This window comes from Populus euphratica, unplaced genomic scaffold (genome assembly GCF_000495115.2).
Source record: "Populus euphratica unplaced genomic scaffold, PopEup_1.0 scaffold270.1, whole genome shotgun sequence".
NCBI classification, from domain to species: Eukaryota; Viridiplantae; Streptophyta; class Magnoliopsida; order Malpighiales; family Salicaceae; genus Populus; species Populus euphratica.
Genome location: NW_011500151.1, coordinates 128,417 through 147,167, shown reverse-complemented (window position 1 = coordinate 147,167; position 18,751 = coordinate 128,417). Strand labels below are relative to the sequence as shown.

The following is an 18,751-nucleotide window of genomic DNA, read 5'->3' as shown; positions in this document are numbered from 1 at the left end:
CTTTCATCTTCTGCTAAGATGCTTGCAATGGTTTGGTCATCCTCTATGTCCGGAAAGCTGCTATTCAAACTCGAAGTCGAGCTCACACTTGCATTGCTATTGCTTTCAGTCATACTATGCCAACATCAACAAATCCAGCTAATTCTAACCTACAAAACAAGCAAAGGCGAGGCATCAAATCTGAATATCAATAGCAAATTCCAAATCTATAGATGCACAAATTTCTATAAAAGATGATGACAAACTTCAAAATTAAGAATATATGTTCCTCCGAGCAAACAGCATTCATTAATCCAAAGATTTTAACCAAACCATTCATCAATTTCACAAATTGAATACTAAAATAGCCACAGACTACTTTTCCGGCTAGTGTGCCCCCTAAGCCTTTCACCTAGCCTTCTAAATTAATCAAGGATCGCGTATCAAATTACCTTCTTTAGCTGAATCAATCTCCAAATAGAAACTAATCAAATCATTCTTCCCTTCCAATTTTCTCAGCAACCAAACATAGCAAAAAAATCAAACAAGAAAAACTCTAGACAACCAATTCAACAGCAAGAGAAATTCAAAAGCTCACACGAACCAGCCAAGAACAAACCTGAAACTCGAAACTTGAGGAAAGAACAAAGAAAACCCAGTATAAAACTTGAACTTTACCAGCTGATAAAACAGTTGAAATGAAAAGATTCAATTTTTTTAGTGAGTTTCAATCTTAGATGTTTCTTTTCAATTCCCAGAAACCAAACAAGCCAAAAAAAAAAAAATGAACCCAGTTGAATAAATGACATGAAAGGTCAAACTATATAATAGACATAAAGAAAAAGGCAATACTTTATTAGACAAAGGGAAAAGAGAAAGAATAATAAGTTACCAAGATATGAAACGGTGAAGAAGAAGGTTTTTGCTTGTGTTGGTGATAGACTCCAAGCCTTCAACTATTCTTTAGACAGATAAATATATTTATAGATAGATTACTAGATAAACGAGTCTTCTACTCAACGTTCTTCTCTTTTTCCCGACAAGAAACCAACACTTAGAAGGTAGTGTTCGATAGGTGTTACGAGTTGTATTTTATTTTAAAATATATTAAAAAAATATTTTTTTATTTTAAAATATTATTTTATCAAAATAATCTAAAAATACTAAAAAAAATCAATAAACTTATTAAAAAAACAAAAATGACAGAATAGGAAAATGCTGTAGGCAGATATTTTCACTGGCTTTTTTAATGTGTTCTGACTTGGAATACCAATGTCGTAAGTAACAAACAGTCCCTGGATCATGATCTTTTCTAAACAAAAAATAAAAAGAAGATGAAAAGTCTCTAGATCATTATTTATAAACCAATAACATTTTGACAATTGTAGCATGGATAACCAGAATTTTAAATTAAAAAATTCAAATAAAAATATATTTTTTAACTATCAGATGAATACTTTAAAGTTTATAATAAATATAATGATAATAGAATAAAAGAAAAGGAAACTTTATTAAAATGGTGTAGAAGGGAAGATAGGAAATAGGTATTTGATTCACTAGTGCATGAAATACTAGTGCAATGCTTACTCAAAAATCCATATGTTGACTGTTGTTGATTCACCTTTGAATCCTTGGATTCACTATTGAAGGATTAATTTAACTGGTAAATTGGTTAATAATTATGCTCTTCACATTATCATTTATATTAAAATATTAATCGGATGTAAAAAAACATTTTTATTAATGTATCAATACGAGTATAGCTAGATGGTCTATCTAATATTCATTGATTTTATCTTGGTATTTAAAAAACTACCTGAAGTTACTAATTTTTATTAAAAAAAAAGTTTAAAAAATCAAATTTATTGGAGTTTGATTTTAAATGGTAAATTGATAAATCAGCATGCCTCGAAACTAGATGTTTTCTGTCTTAATTTTCTGGCACTCGAGTTTCAATGCTAGGTCAAATAAATATATAGAGGGAGGGATTGGAGAGGATTGTCAACTAAGCATGCTGTGCCCATAACATGTGTTTATTTATGCTCTGTGATGCCCTAAATTCATGGACATTCTTTCCCTGCAAAATTAAACAAAGTCAAAGAAAAACCGAAAAAAGAATAAAGTCATGAGAATTTGGGTGATGGATGACTCTTTAGCTGAGTATTTTAGTGTAGCCGCACCAGGACTTTTGATTATTTGATTAAATCTTTTAAAATCATTAAACAATTGGGTTAATCCCTGTTAGCGGAGCTAATCGTCTCAAACACGAAACATTTGTTAAAAAATAAAGTTCATTGAATGACCCATTGATTGATTTTTTTTTAATATCATAAAAACGTTTCTGGACGCAATTAATCATAGGTGGATGGACATTATCAAAAAAATAAAATAAAAAACTGTCAACTCAAAATTCTTGGTCAAACATACACATACATGTGAGTTTGAAAAATACAAATGTTAGGATTTAGGATTTAAGCAAGAGGAGTGTCTTCTCCCACTAGTTGATTTATTACCACTTGATTATCATCAGTTAATCCACTAATTCAAAATTCAATAATTTTTAATCAAATGGTTAGATTGAATTACAAAATAGCTTTAATAAAAGAAAAAATCAAGAGAATAAGAACTAAATTAAAAAAAAAAAATTGATCTTCAACAAATGAGCAAGGAAAAACATTAAATATTAAAAAAATAAGGACCTTAATGATAAACAAAATATTTGAGAAATTGTAATGGAAGGACTAAATTGAAAAGAAAAATATTTCTATAAAAAAAATAAGAAATTAAAAGAATGAGGATTGAAATTAGGAACAAACCAAATTGATAAATTGTAATTGAAGGACTAAATTAAAAAAAACTTCTATAAAAAAAATAAGAAAAAAATAAGAAATTAAAATAATGAAGAGTAAAATTAAAAACAAAACAAAATGATAAATTATAATTAAAGGAATAAATTGAAGAAAAAAATACTTTTTTAGAAGGAATAAGAATGAAATAAGAAATTAAAATAATGAGGTATAAAACTATAAAAAGAAATAAGAATGAAATCAAGAATAAAAAAAAAGATGACTGAAATTAAAAATAAAACATATGAGAAAGTGTAATCGAAAAAATAAATTGCAAAATAAAAAAAAACATTTATAAAAAAAATAAGAACAAAATAAAAAATTAAAAGAATGAAAACTGAAATTGAAAAACAAAAAACAAAGAGGATAAATATATACTTTATTTGTCAAAAGAGAAAAAATTAAAAAATAAAAATAAAAATGATCGTTGGTTAAAATCTAATCATCATAAGCCCACATGCTTCATCTTGAATGAAAAACAATACAGTTGTGCATCTAAAAAGACTATAAAAAACTGAATTAGATCTGAATAATACAAACGTCACTTACTCACTTACACATTATCAATATGTGCTAGTAATTCTTTGATTTAAATATTTAAAAGTAAATATAAAAAATATCAAAACATCCCTTGTGACTTTGCTAATCAAACAAAATACTTGTGTAAAATTATAAAAATACCCTTAAATGCAATGCTATTTTTTATTTAATTCAAAATTAAATTCATAATTGTATTGTACACAAACAATGAAAAAATAAAAACCTTATCAGTGCCCCAATAATTTTTTGACCTTAAAGGCAAAAAAATATATTTATTTTGAAGAAACTTATAAGAAGTAAATAAAATCCTTAGTCATCCATTTTAAATTTCATTGATTTTAGAGATAAAAAAGCCTTTTTATTGTTTTTTAAACAAAAGCATACATCCCCATACAATTTTTTAATAACCAATAAAATAAAATAAAATAACAAACCCAGCGAGGAGTCCTAATTTTCCCCACACACAATAGTAAATAACTAATTAAACTGTAGCAATTTATAGTAAATTATTTTATTGCTACAATAAAAACACCATAAGATTTAGAGTATTTGTTAATATCACAAGACGAATGAGTCTAAAGACACGTAGTCAAACTGACCCCTGGCTCATGTAGCACGTGTGGTCCATCAAAAGTAATGGAAACCTAAAATGGGAATGCAAGGTGGCTGGGCATATGGGCGCCCGCAGTATATTTATTATCAAGGCGTGGCCGGTGTGACTACATGTGACTATAAATGTCAAATTCCATGCCTTTTTTGTCTTTCTACTGCTACAGGAGAGGGTATGCTACCTTATAACGTGGCGGTGAACACTTTTTAGTTGTCTCCCCTTTGCTTTATGACGAGTGTGTATTCTCTTCTAGAAACTTCACTTTCCTTTGGATTATTATTCTCTCCGTTACTCCTTTTTAGAATGTCAACAGGAATGAAGATCTAATTGACATTGAGTCGGGTCTGGATAATTTTATTTTTCTATCTTGATTTGGATTTAATCTTAAATATTATTTTTTAATATATTCTCTAGGTAAAAATTAGTAAAATTTAAATTTATAATTATTTAATCAGTAAAATTCTAATATTATATTAAAAAATTCTTTCAAATCTTAAATTTAAATAGTTAAATAAAACCTTAAAATATAATTTATATTATTCTCTAACAAAATCTAAAATACTCAAATTATATCACCACTCAAATTATATCACCACTAATATTATTACTTAATTATTAGCATTAGAGTATTGACTCATGTTGCACAATTGGTCGAGTCAAATTTAATGTGAAAAAATATTCAGATGTTACTAAATTTTTTTTAGTGAAAAAAATTAAATCATATGAAGATTGACTTAATATAACCTGGTTGATTGTGTTTTCAAAAGCAACTATTAAACTTGAAAAAAAATATTTTGATTGAAAAAATTAAGATGATATTTTTTTAATATTAAGATAACAACATATTTGATTAATTTGGATCAGCTCAAGTTAACTTATTAAATTCACAACCCAAATTAAAAGACAATGATAATCCCATATAGAAAGCAAATCAAAATAAATTATAAAAATCAATTCTCAATTAACCTAATATTGAATGATGAAATTAAAAAAAAAATCAAGTTACCTTGTCAAACTCACAACCCGGGTTATAAAACTGAGATAACTTCATGAAAAGTAAATAGAAACAAATTATACATTTTAATCCTCAATCAATCTAATATTAAAAAATAAAATTTAAAAAATAAATTAATTAAAAAGTATTAAAAAGTATCCTAATCAATCTATCAAATTCATAATATAGGTCATCAGATTGAGATAATATCATGGAAAAAATAAAAATAAAAATAAATTAATTTAACTTAAGTTAATCTACCAAACCTCATGAAAAGAAAAACAAATATAAAGCTCAATGGTCTCTGTAGGATCTAGGGTTGAATGATGATATTTGTAAGGAATTTAATTAAAAAATAATGTAAAAATAAATTAAATCAATTCAGGCTAACCAATTAAGCATTATCTCTGATTCATGAGACCACAATTACCTAATAAAAACCAAGTTAAAATAAATTATGAAGTCTAATTTTCAATAATACACTATTAAATAATAAAATGTAGAAAAAAAAGGTCAATTAAATAAAAAAATTAAATCAACTGGATTAACCCATCAAACATGCAATACGACTTATGAGATGAAAATAACTAATAAAAAGCAAAGTTGTTGTTGAAAGATCAGTGACTTAGGTCACAAGATTGAAATAACCTCTTAGAAATATATATATAAAAAACTCCATTTAACTGGAGTTAAATTACCAAAACTTGTGACCTTGATCATGAGACCAAGATATCCTCATAGAAATCAATTCAAAACAGATTATAAAACTTAATCCTCAATTAATCCAATGTTAAAAGATGAGATTAAAATAATAATTAAAAAAACACAAAAAACAACTCATACCAATTTAAATTAACCCGTTAAACATTATTCTCGAGTCATGAGACCGAAATAACATAATCAAATATAAACAAAATAAATTAGGTAGTTTAATTCTCAATCAACCAAATATTAAACAATAAAATTAATAAAATAATTAATTAATAAAAAACCCTTAGTTAACTATGTTAACCTTCTAAATACGTATACTACGAAAGTGTGATAACTCAATAAAAAAATAAATTTATTATTTAAATATAAAATTAAAGAAAAATAACATTGATTTTTTTAAAAAAAAAGAGAAGCAAAGTACAACTTAAAATAAAGTGTTTTATAAAGGAGGGACAATAAATAGTTTATAATTAAATTTTTTTTTTATTAACGTGGATGTCCGGGCCAGCTTACGTGCACCATGTTTAATTCTCAATCAACCAAATATTAAACAATAAAATTAATAAAATAATTAATTAATAAAAAACCCTTAGTTAACTATGTTAACCTTCTAAATACGTATACTACGAAAGTGTGATAACTCAATAAAAAAATAAATTTATTATTTAAATATAAAATTAAAGAAAAATAACATTGATTTTTTAAAAAAAAAAAAGAGAAGCAAAGTACTACTTAAAATAAAGTGTTTTATAAAGGAGGGACAATAAATAGTTTATAATTAATTACTTGAATGGTAAAGGAATGTTCATGGCCTGCCTACATGGGCATCTTATTTATTTCTGGAAGCTCTTTTGGCTAGGCTAAGATTTGGGTGGCCTTACTAGACTTTGGTTCACATTGCTAAATTCATTGTAAATCTAGCTTTGGCCCATCCTTGTTTCCATTAATGAAATGATCTCTTCTAACATTAGAAAAACCATCTCTTTGATATAGCAGTTCCATCACTGTTTTGCTAGTTTTTGAAAAAATAAATAAATTATTTTTTTAGTTTTTTGAATTGAATTGATATGAAAAATGAATTTAGAAAAATAATATATATATATATATATTAATATATTTTCTAGTAAAAAAATATTTAAAAATTGATTTCTACCACTATCCCAAATATCACTGAAAACATGTACGAAATCTTGTACGTCTTATAAGCTAAAGGCCATAGGAAGGTTTGTTCTCCTATTAGGTTTAGATGGTGGAATCATTATACATGAAAAAAAACACTTAAATGCACCATATTGGTATAAAGGATTCTTTTAAAATTATTTTTCAATAAAAAAACTTAATTTTAATTAAAAAAATACCAACTTAAAAACACTTGTAATATATATATATATATATATATATATATAAACACCTTGATTTTTATAACATTAATCTTGGTTATTAAACTTAATATGATTTAATATTTTAACCTATCGGTCAGTTAACTCAATTCCTAATTTAAACTTTTAAAAAATTAATTTGAAATAAATATAATTTGACCCGGTAGCCTATAATATGATTCATTTAATTAAAATTTAATTTGATTTTTAAAAAATCAATATAAATTTAATTTTTTTAAAAAATATTATTTTTAATTAATTTAAATTACTCAAACCAATTTATGAGCTGAATTAAGTTTAATATATCAAAGGACTCAATACTATATTAAAAAATTATATATTATATATATTTTTATTTTTTAAATTATTTAATAATAACAAGGATCTATTTGATTTAATATTAACAAATAATGAAGTTCTGAGCTTACCTTTTAAAAATCACTAATTTAAATTTCAGAGATAGTTTACTGAAACGTACATAATAATTTACACCATCTCGCATGATAAATCCCATTCGTAGAACAATCCCGAATCTTCCAGGTTTCGGTGAGTCAACAATGATGATAAACATGATAAGCGTGTCAAGACAAGATCTTTCCGGCTGACTAGGACTTTTGCCGACCGCTTCTCCTCCTCGTCTATTGTCAAGACATGGACACATTTAAATTTCAGAGATAGTTTACTGAAACGTACATAATAATTTACACCATCTCGCATGATAAATCCCATTCGTAGAACAATCCCGAATCTTCCAGGTTTCGGTGAGTCAACAATGATGATAAACATGATAAGCGTGTCAAGACAAGATCTTTCCGGCTGACTAGGACTTTTGCCGACCGCTTCTCCTCCTCGTCTATTGTCAAGATATGGACACAAGAACCACATATGACGTCATTCTGACATAAATATTACAAAAACGTTTCTTCATATATTTTCATACAACTTTAAAATAGTAAAACCTAAACAAATAACGTAAATAAGAGTGTAATTTTACATGGATCGGGATTGATTATTGATATTTTATTAATTATTTTTTAAAGTTAATTTAAATAAATAAAAAGGATAAAAAATCATAAATGAAAATATTTTTTTTTATTTTTGATGGGTCATGTATTTTATATTTTTTCCTCTCTTTATATCTGTTTTTTTTAAATGAATTCAAAAAAATAACTAATAGATTACTCACCAATTACTATAAAAAATTTATAAGTTATAAATCAACCATTTATATTAAATAATATAATAAATATAAATTTTTAAAACATTTATTACCAACTAAAGATTCATTAAATCAAAATAAATAAAAAATAACCCAGTTAAAAGGCAGGTGTCTAATCTCTTTTTAAAGATGTAAAATTAAACCAATCAATTTAGTTTGATTTTGTTTGTTTTAATTTTAGATTTTAAAAAGAAATAATCTATCTAGATTTTTTAATCTAAAATATCAAATTGTTTTAACCGGCACCCGCCCCTAATCTTATTGCATTGAACTATCATTAGTTATTTACTAAAAAATAAAATTTCATAATCTTTATTTTTCTTGAAAGGAAGATAATAATAATAAAGATTTATCAAGATTTATCTTAATATAATAATTTAAATTATTAAATAAAATTTTAGGATATAATTTATATTATTATATAATATATTTCTTTAAGCGAAAGCCTTTCGAGCTTGAAATTTATATAAATTTATATTATTTTAGATTAAATTTTTATCAAATAAATAAGAATGATAAGATTTAAATTTATGACCGCTTGGTTATTAAAATTTTAATACTATATTTAAAAACTATCGTAATTTAAAATTTAAAATTTTTAAATAAATTTTTAATATGTAATTTATATTATTTAAAAAAAAAACAAAGAAGGAAAGCAACATGTCATTCCAAATCTTTAATTATTTTACAGATATTTCTTAACATTTTAACACTATACTGGACGAGCTCTTATCGGCCATGTGAAGGTTGGAAGAAGAAACAAAATTTTGTTCATGAATCAAAATCAAGACACAAATATAAAAAGCATAGTAAAGATTGACATCAATCAAAGACCTGCCTTCGAGGGGAATCTATTCGTCCAGCCTATGTCTTGAGTAATAAATTCATCGCTTCCCAACGCGTTTGCGACCGCCCTCGCTTGTCACCCCTGGCAAGCAAACGCCTCCATCCATCTCTATATAAAGATAGCGATAATTTATTTTAGCATAGCATCTTCTCCGCCTTCATCAACTACCACAACCGAACTTCTCGCGTCCTTATCTCCATTCTTTCCATAGCTCTCGTTTGTTTGTGCTTCTTCAACCATGAGTCAGAATCAAGCTACAGGTAATCCTTGATCTTTTTCCTGGTGTGATTGGTTATGGTCTTTTGGACGTTGAACTGTTTGATCTTGAAACACTTTGTTATATTGATGCAAAAGTTCCTCCATCTTTTTTGTTTCCCTTTTCAAAAATCAAAAGCTCTGCGCATATTCCCAATCTATTCAAATCTGTTTTTTTCTTTGGTTTTTTCATAAAACAGTCAAGATCAACATCTAATTGCTTTAATTAGTGGCTTCACTAAGAAATTAACCCTTGTTCTTTGAGTCAAGGGTTAACATCATGGAAGCTTGGTAATTGAGTAATTGATAACAAATTGAGTAATTAATCACAAATTTGGTATCTGTTAACTCTCCCCTTGTCATAATTTGTAGTGATCAACACGATTATCTGCAGAGTTAAAGGGCTTTACGTAATTTATTTATTTATTTTCTCTACTGGAATCTGCGTATGCTAATTTAGGTGGGCTTTGAAATCTTGCAGTGGCATATCCTCCCCCACCAACATCAACTTATCCTAGTGCATATTCAGGCCCACCACCAGCTGGCTATCCTACCATGGATGGTCAATCCGACCAGCAAAATCCTATTCCTGTGAAGACGAAATCCAGGGGTGATGGCTTCTGGAAGGGATGGTAAGCCCACTTGTCTTGATCTTTCTCTAGTATATTCATTTCTTGAATTACATTGATCCTGCTGAAAACTCTCGATTAAAACTTTGATTACAGAAAAATTATAATTTATAGTTTTTTAAAATAATTTTTCTTTCAAATCATAACCGCAAAGGCCCACGTCTACACGCAGTTCAAAGCTGGCGATGTCAAAAACACGTTGTGTTTTGAATGTTCTAATTCTTGGCTCTTTCATCTTGCAGTTGTGCTGCCCTGTGTTGCTGTTGTGTCTTGGACGCTTGCTTTTGAGGAACGTTGCTTTATTTGTGCTTTGTACCTTCCTTAGATGTGCTTTTCTGGATTACATTGTAATAGAATGGGACCGTGCAGATTGATTTTATTTGCCACTTTGATGCAATAAATTATTTATGTACAATGATTTGATTTGTTGTCTGCCTTCCATTTCACTTCGCTTGCCGATATGTAGATCATGTAAAATGCTCAATATATTTGTTTATGGATTAGTGACAACAATCTATATAGTTGTGGATTTTTCATAAGTGAACCATTCAGAATGCCCAGCATATTTGTTCATGGATAAATGAGATGAAGTTAACACCCTCATTTTCATCTATCTAAAAGTTTAAGGAGTTTAAGTTATCAAGTGAAATTATATAATTTAACTTGTATTATTTATTAATAAATCATTTTGAATAAAAAATTTTTAAACTTGAAATTTTTACAAACATATATTATCTTGTATTATTAATTAATTGTAACTAAGAGAGAGAATGAAAATAATAAGATTTGAACTCATAACTGTTTAATAAATAAAAAACTTATATTAAAAAATTATCTTAACTTACAAATTTAAGTTATTAGATGAGATTCTCAAATCTTATTTATATTAAACTCTGACAACACAAACAACCTAACAAGAAAAAGCTTATAAATTTTGATATAATTATTGAATCAAACTCAAATTTTATCATATATTAATATTGATTTTTGATCTATTTAAAAAATAAGAAAATTTTTAAAGAGATGAATTACATTGAAAAAAAATATTCAAATTCAATCAATTTTATTCATTTTTCAATTGATATTTTTCTAATGTTGTTCATGTCTACATTAAAATCATAATCAGATATAATTTAAGAGTGGAAAGCACGTGTTACATATGCACTACTTCATTTAACATTTATTTAATCAAACCTAACATTGTTTGGGAGGTTTTTGGAAGAAATAAAGATATTATTTTAATAAAAAATATATAATTGATTTAAAATAAAACCAGGCACATGACAGATTTCTAGTTGACTTATGAGGGGTAATAAATTTGCCATCAATATACACTTATACAGTGAACAACTAAACGAAGCCCGGCCCAGTTTGTAATTGAAAAATACAGCCCACACGCAGATGTAGCTAAAGCTAGGGTTTCCATTTCTCTATAAACACACACCGCCCTCTCTCCATCTCTAGGGTTTAGAACAGCCACAGAAAGTAAAGAGGGGAGAAACCCTAAGCCGCAGCGACAATGGTGAAGTTTCTGAAACCCAACAAGGCCGTCATAGTCCTCCAAGGCCGGTATGCTGGTCGCAAGGCAGTGATCGTCAAGCACTTCGATGATGGAACCAGAGACCGCCCCTATGGTCATTGCTTGGTCGCAGGGATCAAGAAGTACCCAAGCAAGGTTATAAAGAAAGACTCGGCCAAGAAAACAGCAAAGAAATCGAGGGTCAAGTGTTTTGTTAAGGTTGTTAACTATCAGCACCTGATGCCTACTAGGTATACTTTGGATGTGGATTTGAAGGACCTTGTTACTCCTGATTGCTTGGCAACTAAGGATAAGAAAGTCGCGGCTTGTAAGGAAACAAAGACAAGGTTCGAGGAGAGGTTCAAGACTGGGAAGAACCGATGGTTTTTCACCAAGCTGAGGTTTTGAAGGAAGGAAAATGGTGCCGGCTCTAAGGTTTTGTTTGGTTCTAATGTGTTATTTTTAGACATTTTTTAAGGAGCATTGTTAAGGTTTTGTAGCTTTTTATGGTGCTAGTTTGGATCTGCTTGCATTTAGTTAATTTTGGAATTATTAATATAAATTGCACTCTTAATGTCTGGTGTTTGATTGTCTGTTCATGTGATGATTTTTTGATGTTAGCTTTACGGGCTTTATTTGATTTGGTGGCATGATGTTTTTGGTTTCGGTTTATTGCAAATCTACCTGCGAATGTGTTAGTGTGTTCTTCCCTTGATTGACTTTAGAAGGGGTTCTGATTTATTGTAAGTCTGCGTGCTTGCTTCTGCTTTGGTAAAATTGAAATGTGGTGCCTTCAGTCTCAAGGGATTGCTTGCAGGGGTGATTAGGTTTTGGATTTATGATTTGTTAATGAAATTAGATGTCTTGAGCTATTGTTGATGGCCTTTTATTGATGAAATTGAAATGTGGTGCCTTTTGTTTAATGATTTATGATCTGTTAATGTCTAAATTGCCTGTTAGAGAGTTGATATCTGCCATTCTTTGGGTTGTGTTGGGAAGTTTTAAGCTGGTGCCTCATCTTCTATACGTTTTGAATGAAATGGAAAAAACTTTGGAGATCGATCTTGCTTGACTTTACTCTTTACTTTTCACATATTTTAATTTTAGATAGGCTGCCATGCTGCTTGGCGATATGCTTATTCCTAAATTTATGTATTTTCCAGTAAAAACTTACTTTGAAAAGCATCAATTCTTAGCAATTGCTTGATGCAAGGTTAAGAAAGAATGGAGAAGAAGAGAGAACAACATATAGTCCGCAAATTTTATCAATTCTCTTGCTACCTTCAAAGTCGCGTACAATTCTCTCTCTATATTCTTAGCGGGGTGTTTGAAATTACAATAGAAATTAAAAAAATATATATATTAAAAAAATATTTTTTATTTTATAAAATTTATTTTTAATATAATCAATTTATTCACATTCTTCGTGGTTCCATCAATGTCTGTATCTTAATAGTCAAACAAGCTCTTCCAACAATCTTGTTTAATTGAACTGTGCTAGTTTCTCCCTTCCATTGTTGACTGCATGTCCTTCCACGCCGAGGCAGGTCTTCCAAAGTGACTGATTTTCGGTCTCGCATGTAACTTTTACGCTGATAAGATGAATTGATATTTTGATTTGCTGTATGGAAATGCTTGCTGATTAGGAACATGAAAAAACAAGGGTCTTGCGGTAATGTCAACTTTAGAGTTGGATTCGTACCCTTAAAAAAAAAAAAAAACTTTAGAGTCATACTAGATTGGTAACCCTGTTACATTACAGGCTAAATCTTTTTTTTTTTCAATGTGAAAAAAAGTTAAACTAAATTCTATTTTCAATGTGAAAAAAAAGCTTAGGTGATTGTGAACAAATACAATCACAAAAGAGTTGTGTTGTTTGTTTTATTGGATTCAATAATTTTGGTTAATTATGAGAAAAAAAACAATAACAAATAAATTAAAAAAATAGATCGAGTTAAACTATAAAACCCAATGTATTTTATATGAAATTGAAATAACTTTATAAAAAAATTAATTGTAAAAAAAATCTAAACTAACATAAATATTACATTACAGGCTAAATCTTTTTTTTTTTTCAAATCTAAACTAACATAAATGAATTTTTTAATCTCATGATTTAAATTTTCAAATTGAAATTCTCATAAAAATAAATCTACAAAAATCAAGAAATTAAAATCTTAAATAATTAAAAGGAAAAGGAAAATTCCAATAAAAAAGGATATTTTTTTTAAAAAAAATCAAACATAACATAAAAATAAAATAAAACATTGAAAAATATAATTGAAAAATAATTCAATCTACAAAATCATTTAAAAATAAAAAAATCATAGTCAAAAGGATAAAATCAAATCTTACAAGTAAAAAATAAAATCAGAGAATTTGAAAGAAAACTCAAATTTTATAAATTATTTAAAATAAATAAATAAATTAAAAAAATATAAACCAAATATATATAAAACAAATCAAATAGTTACTTTAAAAATATATGGGAGTAAGCACGTGGATCAAAGAGAGAAACAAATGGAGAAAAAAGATTGATGACTCAAAAACATGCATCACTCAAAAATGAACAATAAACAATATTTTTATATATGCTAAAATACTATATTGCCACTAATCAAACTTGATAATAGTGAAAAAATCACTAAATCCAAGTCAAAAATAATTTGAATTCAAGTACAATGCAGTTGTTTTATTGTACTTTTAAAATGAAAAGGATTATTAAAAATAAAAACCCACCTCGACAGTTTATTACGTTTTGCTTCAAATGGTATGTTAGTTATTATACTGTAAAAATCAAAAGACTGCCAACAGCTTGATATATATATTATTTCAATTAACAATGTATATCAGTCTAGAGTTTTTCTTTTTTAAAAAAAAAAAACTAGTAAAATAACTACCCTTTAGTTTCTTCTAATAATTACGTGAACTTGACATGATGGATTGTTTTGCTCGCCCAGGATCTTGAGGATCACAGTTCGACAACTTCCATAATTTGTAACGATTATTATGACAATTAACAGCTCTTTCTGTATGTATCAAGGTGACGTTCAAGCGGTAAGAACTTGGCCTACTAAGACATGGACAGGTTTTAGGATAAAACTGTTTACTCTTAGTTCTGACTTTCTGCTGGGAGCCTTTTTCTTTGAAAATAGGATTGGTTCTTGGTTGTGTTTGATTATTGCCTGCGGACAAAACAACAAAGACAGCACAGATAAAAAGAACTTGTTTTTGAATACTCATTGTCTTAAACAGAGATCTTTTCTACAGCTATAACAAAGTTTAATTTTGTATGTTTCTGTATCTTTTTGATCGAATATGTTTATATCTTTACTGTTTTTATTTTTTTATCCTTAAGTATTATTTTAAATTCTATTTTGCTTATGTAAATATCACTTAACAAACAGAGGGAAGTTGGAGCAGCCATCCCATAGGGTTTCTTTAATTAATCTGTGTTGTTTTTCAACGGTAGCTTTTCAATGTTAGAAATATTTTACTTGCAGAAGTGCCCTTTGTGTTTCTTACCTGCAGATAAAATTCATAGATTGTGATTACTTTCATATTCTCAGAACTAATTCCTAAAACAGTAATAATTTTCTTAAACCACAGTTGTCTGAACCGTCCAAAGCTCTGATTACAGGTTCGTTGAGTTATTCTATCCATCAGCTGGCAAACTTATATCTATTCTAACTGGTCAGCCAGAGCTCCGGTTGGTCAGCCAAGTCTCCGGCCAGTTAATTTTCAAACCAAGTGAAAAAAACTTAATTTGAATCAAGCTACGGTCAATGGTCATGGTCGGCAAGTGGTCAGGGAACCCAAGTTTAATAACTATGCATCAGACTAAATAATATCCCAGTGTCCCAAATTCATGTATATAAATCCCAAGAGAATTGATTTCAATGGTCCCTTGCTCTAATGAAGAAAAACAGAGACTCAATAATTGATAATAATAAATACTGGGTTTCTGCAGCAATGTAAGTTTTCCTGTCTTGAGAATCAACATTCATCTGATATTTCTACTTCATGGGCCTGGTGAAACTCAAGTAGGGCTTGTACTTTCCCTGACATAATGCTTTCATTCTGAACAGGACTGAACACAACTCGGTAGCCACTTTGCCATTGCCTGTTCTTGTTTTTCTTCGCTGCAGTTTTATTTTCCAATGTTAGAACTTTCAGTTTTATTATTATGGTTACAGCAGTTAAAAAAAACAGGGATTTTTAAATGTAAACATGGAATTGGATGGTGGACCAACCCTTGAGCTGGTGACAACAAACAAACAAACTGGACCTTGTCCTAGTTATCATGGAACCGAATCTAATCATGTATAGATTCTCAGAAAGTCTAGCGATTTTTAAAATTAACCCTTGTTCTTCGAGTCAGAGTAACATCATGCAAGCTTGGTAATTGAGTAATTAATCACAAATTTGGTATCTGTTAATTCTCCCCTGGTCATAATTTGTAGTGATCGACAAGATTGTTTGTAGAGTCAAAGAGCTTACGTAATTTATTTTATTTTTTCTCTGTTGGAGTTTGCGTATGCTAATTTCGGTGGCTTTGAAATCTTGCAGCGGCGTATCCTTATCCTACTGAATTTACACCCCAACCAGCTGCCTGTGATCCAAACATGGATGATCAATCCTCCCAGCAAAATCCTATTCCTGTGAAGACTAAATCCACGGGATGGTAAGCCCACTTGTCTTGATCTATCTCTAGAGGGATTAGTCAGCATAATTAATCTTTACATTTGAGTGTAAAATGAATTATATATTGTCAGGAAATGTGGCCAAATAAATATTTAGTGTTGATTTTTATTGTGTATTTGATCTTTCTTTTCTTTTCTTTTTTTTCCGGTGAAGATCACGTGTAATGGTTTGTCTAGTACCGTGGATGCGATTAAAACCGTGTTACGCCTGAGTCATAGTTTTTTTAAATATTTGTTTAATTAATATATAGTTATTTGTGGATTTTTCATAAGTGAACCATGCAGAATGCCTAGCATATTTGTTCATGCATAAATGAGATAAAGTTGAGTTCAAAACAATATTCAAAGAATCGTCTTTAAGTAAAACTTTGTTAAGTGAAGTTCCATGAGTAATTATTCTCTAGGATTCAAAACTTTCATAAATATATATTATCTTATGCTATTAATTAATTTTAACTAAAAAAATAATAATAATAAAATTCAAATTTATAATCATTTAATCAATAAAGATATCATATTAAAAAATCATCTCAACTCACAAATTTATACTATTAGATGAAGTTTCTAATACTTATTTTATATTAATCTTTAACGACTTGAATAACCTAACAATAAAAAATTAGATTTTAATTTTACAACATGATTTTATAAATTCAGTTCTATAAAAATGAGTTCATTATAACCGGTCAAGTCCCGGAAGAACTTAAGTTAGGCTTTAAAGGTGCTGTTTCAATCAATTTTATTATTATTATTTTGATTTAATTTTAGATTTTATGTTGTCTTTTTTGTTATACTTGTTAAGATTGGTTTTTGGTAATTTTAAGAAATTATAAATCTCTTTTTTAAAGAGAAGAACTACATTAGAAAAAAAATTTAAATTCAATCAATTCTATCCACTTTTCAATTGATATATTTTTTATGTTGTTCATGTCTACATTAAAATCCTAATTAAACATCTTTCAAGAGTGTAAAGCACGATACCTATGAACTACTTCATTTTAATATTCATTCTATTCAACCTAAAATTATTTGAGAGGTTTTTAAATTAAAAAAAATATTATTATTTTAGTAAAAAAATAATTGATTTAAATTAAGACCTGGCCCATACTAAATTTCTAGTCAACTCGAGTCCGGTAATAAATCTATCCATCAATATACATGTACTATACACTTACATGGTGAATAACTAAATGAAGCCCGGCCCAATTTATTATTAAAAAATACAAGCCACATGCAGATGTAGCTAATAAAATTTTAAAAATTAATTGTAAAAAAAACCTAAAATTCTGAGAATAAAATTATTTTATAAAAAATAAATCTAAATAAATCATGAAATTAAAATCTCAAATAATAAAATCTTAAGGGATTGAATTGCAAAGAGAAGTTACAATTAAAACTGATATGAAAATAAAATAAAATAAAACATTGAAATACACAATTAAAAAGTAATTTAATAAAGAGAATGACCAAATCTTGCAAGTAAGAAAAAATAAGAATTTACAAGAAAATTTAAATTATTTAAAAATAAAATAAATATAAATATAAATCAAATGAAAAAAAATAAATCAAAAAGGCTACTTTAAAAATATTGAGTATGCATCAACTGGAGAAAAGAGAATGACGGAAAATGATTGATGGCACAAAACATGAGATTTGCCGATTGGATGCACCCACCGTCCAGGAATGAAAAGCCACAGCAAAAGCTGATGTTTGGTCATCAGATGACATCATATGCGGAGCTCATAAGGCACGGGCACACCCCCACTCTTCCCCATGACTCATTTTAAAATTAAAAAAACAGTTTATTATTTTTCATCTTAAACTATATGTTTATTATTTTATTGTGAAGAAGAAGAAAACCGCTAACCTGAGGATCACAGGGCGACAGCTTCTATAATTTGTAACGATTATTGTGATAATTAACAGCTCTTTCTATTTGTATAAGTTGTGATAACATAGCTTAAATATATACTTGGCGGAGCTCATAAGGCACGGGCACACCCCCCACTTTTCCCCATGACTCATTTTAAAATTAAAATTAAAAAAAAAACTGAAAAAACCCTAGCTGACAGTTTATTATTTTTCATCTTAAACTATATGTTTATTATTTTATTGTGAAGAAGAAGAAAACCGCTATCCTGAGGATCACAGGGCGACAGCTTCTATAATTTGTAACGATTATTGTGATAATTAACAGCTCTTTCTATTTGTATAAGTTGTGATAAGCTTGTTTTTGAAAAATAATTTTTGAAAAATTACTTTTAAATTTTTTTTAAATTTATTTGATATTAGAAAAGTTGGTCAACAGAAAACATTTTCTGGTCAATAAAAAACATTTATTTATATACCGTCTTAATAAGCTGATTATAATCTTGGTCGTTATGGATGTATTCTCTCTGTTTTTTAATACATATATATGAATGTTGCCCGTACACCTTTTTAGCTGTGTTTGTTTTTCGAAAAGTAATTTTCAGGAAAACATTTTCCAAACTTTCTTGTGTTTGTTTGTTGTTAGGAAGT

At 28.0% G+C, this 18,751-nt stretch overlaps 1 protein-coding gene and 1 long non-coding RNA gene across 2 annotated transcripts; both read left to right on the top strand.

Moving 5' to 3' along the window:
- The first annotated feature begins 11,426 nt into the window (after nt 1–11,426).
- LOC105110944 (60S ribosomal protein L27) lies at nt 11,427–12,127 on the top strand. Its single transcript, XM_011006160.1, has one exon. The coding sequence runs from the start codon at nt 11,529–11,531 to the stop codon at nt 11,934–11,936; it is 408 nt and encodes a 135-aa protein (XP_011004462.1). The 5' UTR covers nt 11,427–11,528; the 3' UTR covers nt 11,937–12,127.
- Nucleotides 12,128–14,487: 2,360 nt separating this feature from the next.
- Nucleotides 14,488–16,321, top strand: LOC105110943 (uncharacterized). The gene is made up of 2 exons (XR_839551.1): nt 14,488–14,585; nt 16,098–16,321. It is a non-coding gene; the product is annotated as an uncharacterized LOC105110943 (long non-coding RNA).
- Nucleotides 16,322–18,751: the final 2,430 nt, after the last annotated feature.

Coding starts and splice junctions, on each gene's coding strand:
- LOC105110944 (XM_011006160.1), top strand. CDS start 11,529: ATGGTGAAGTTTCTGAAACCCAACAAGGCCGTCATAGTCCTCCAAGGC.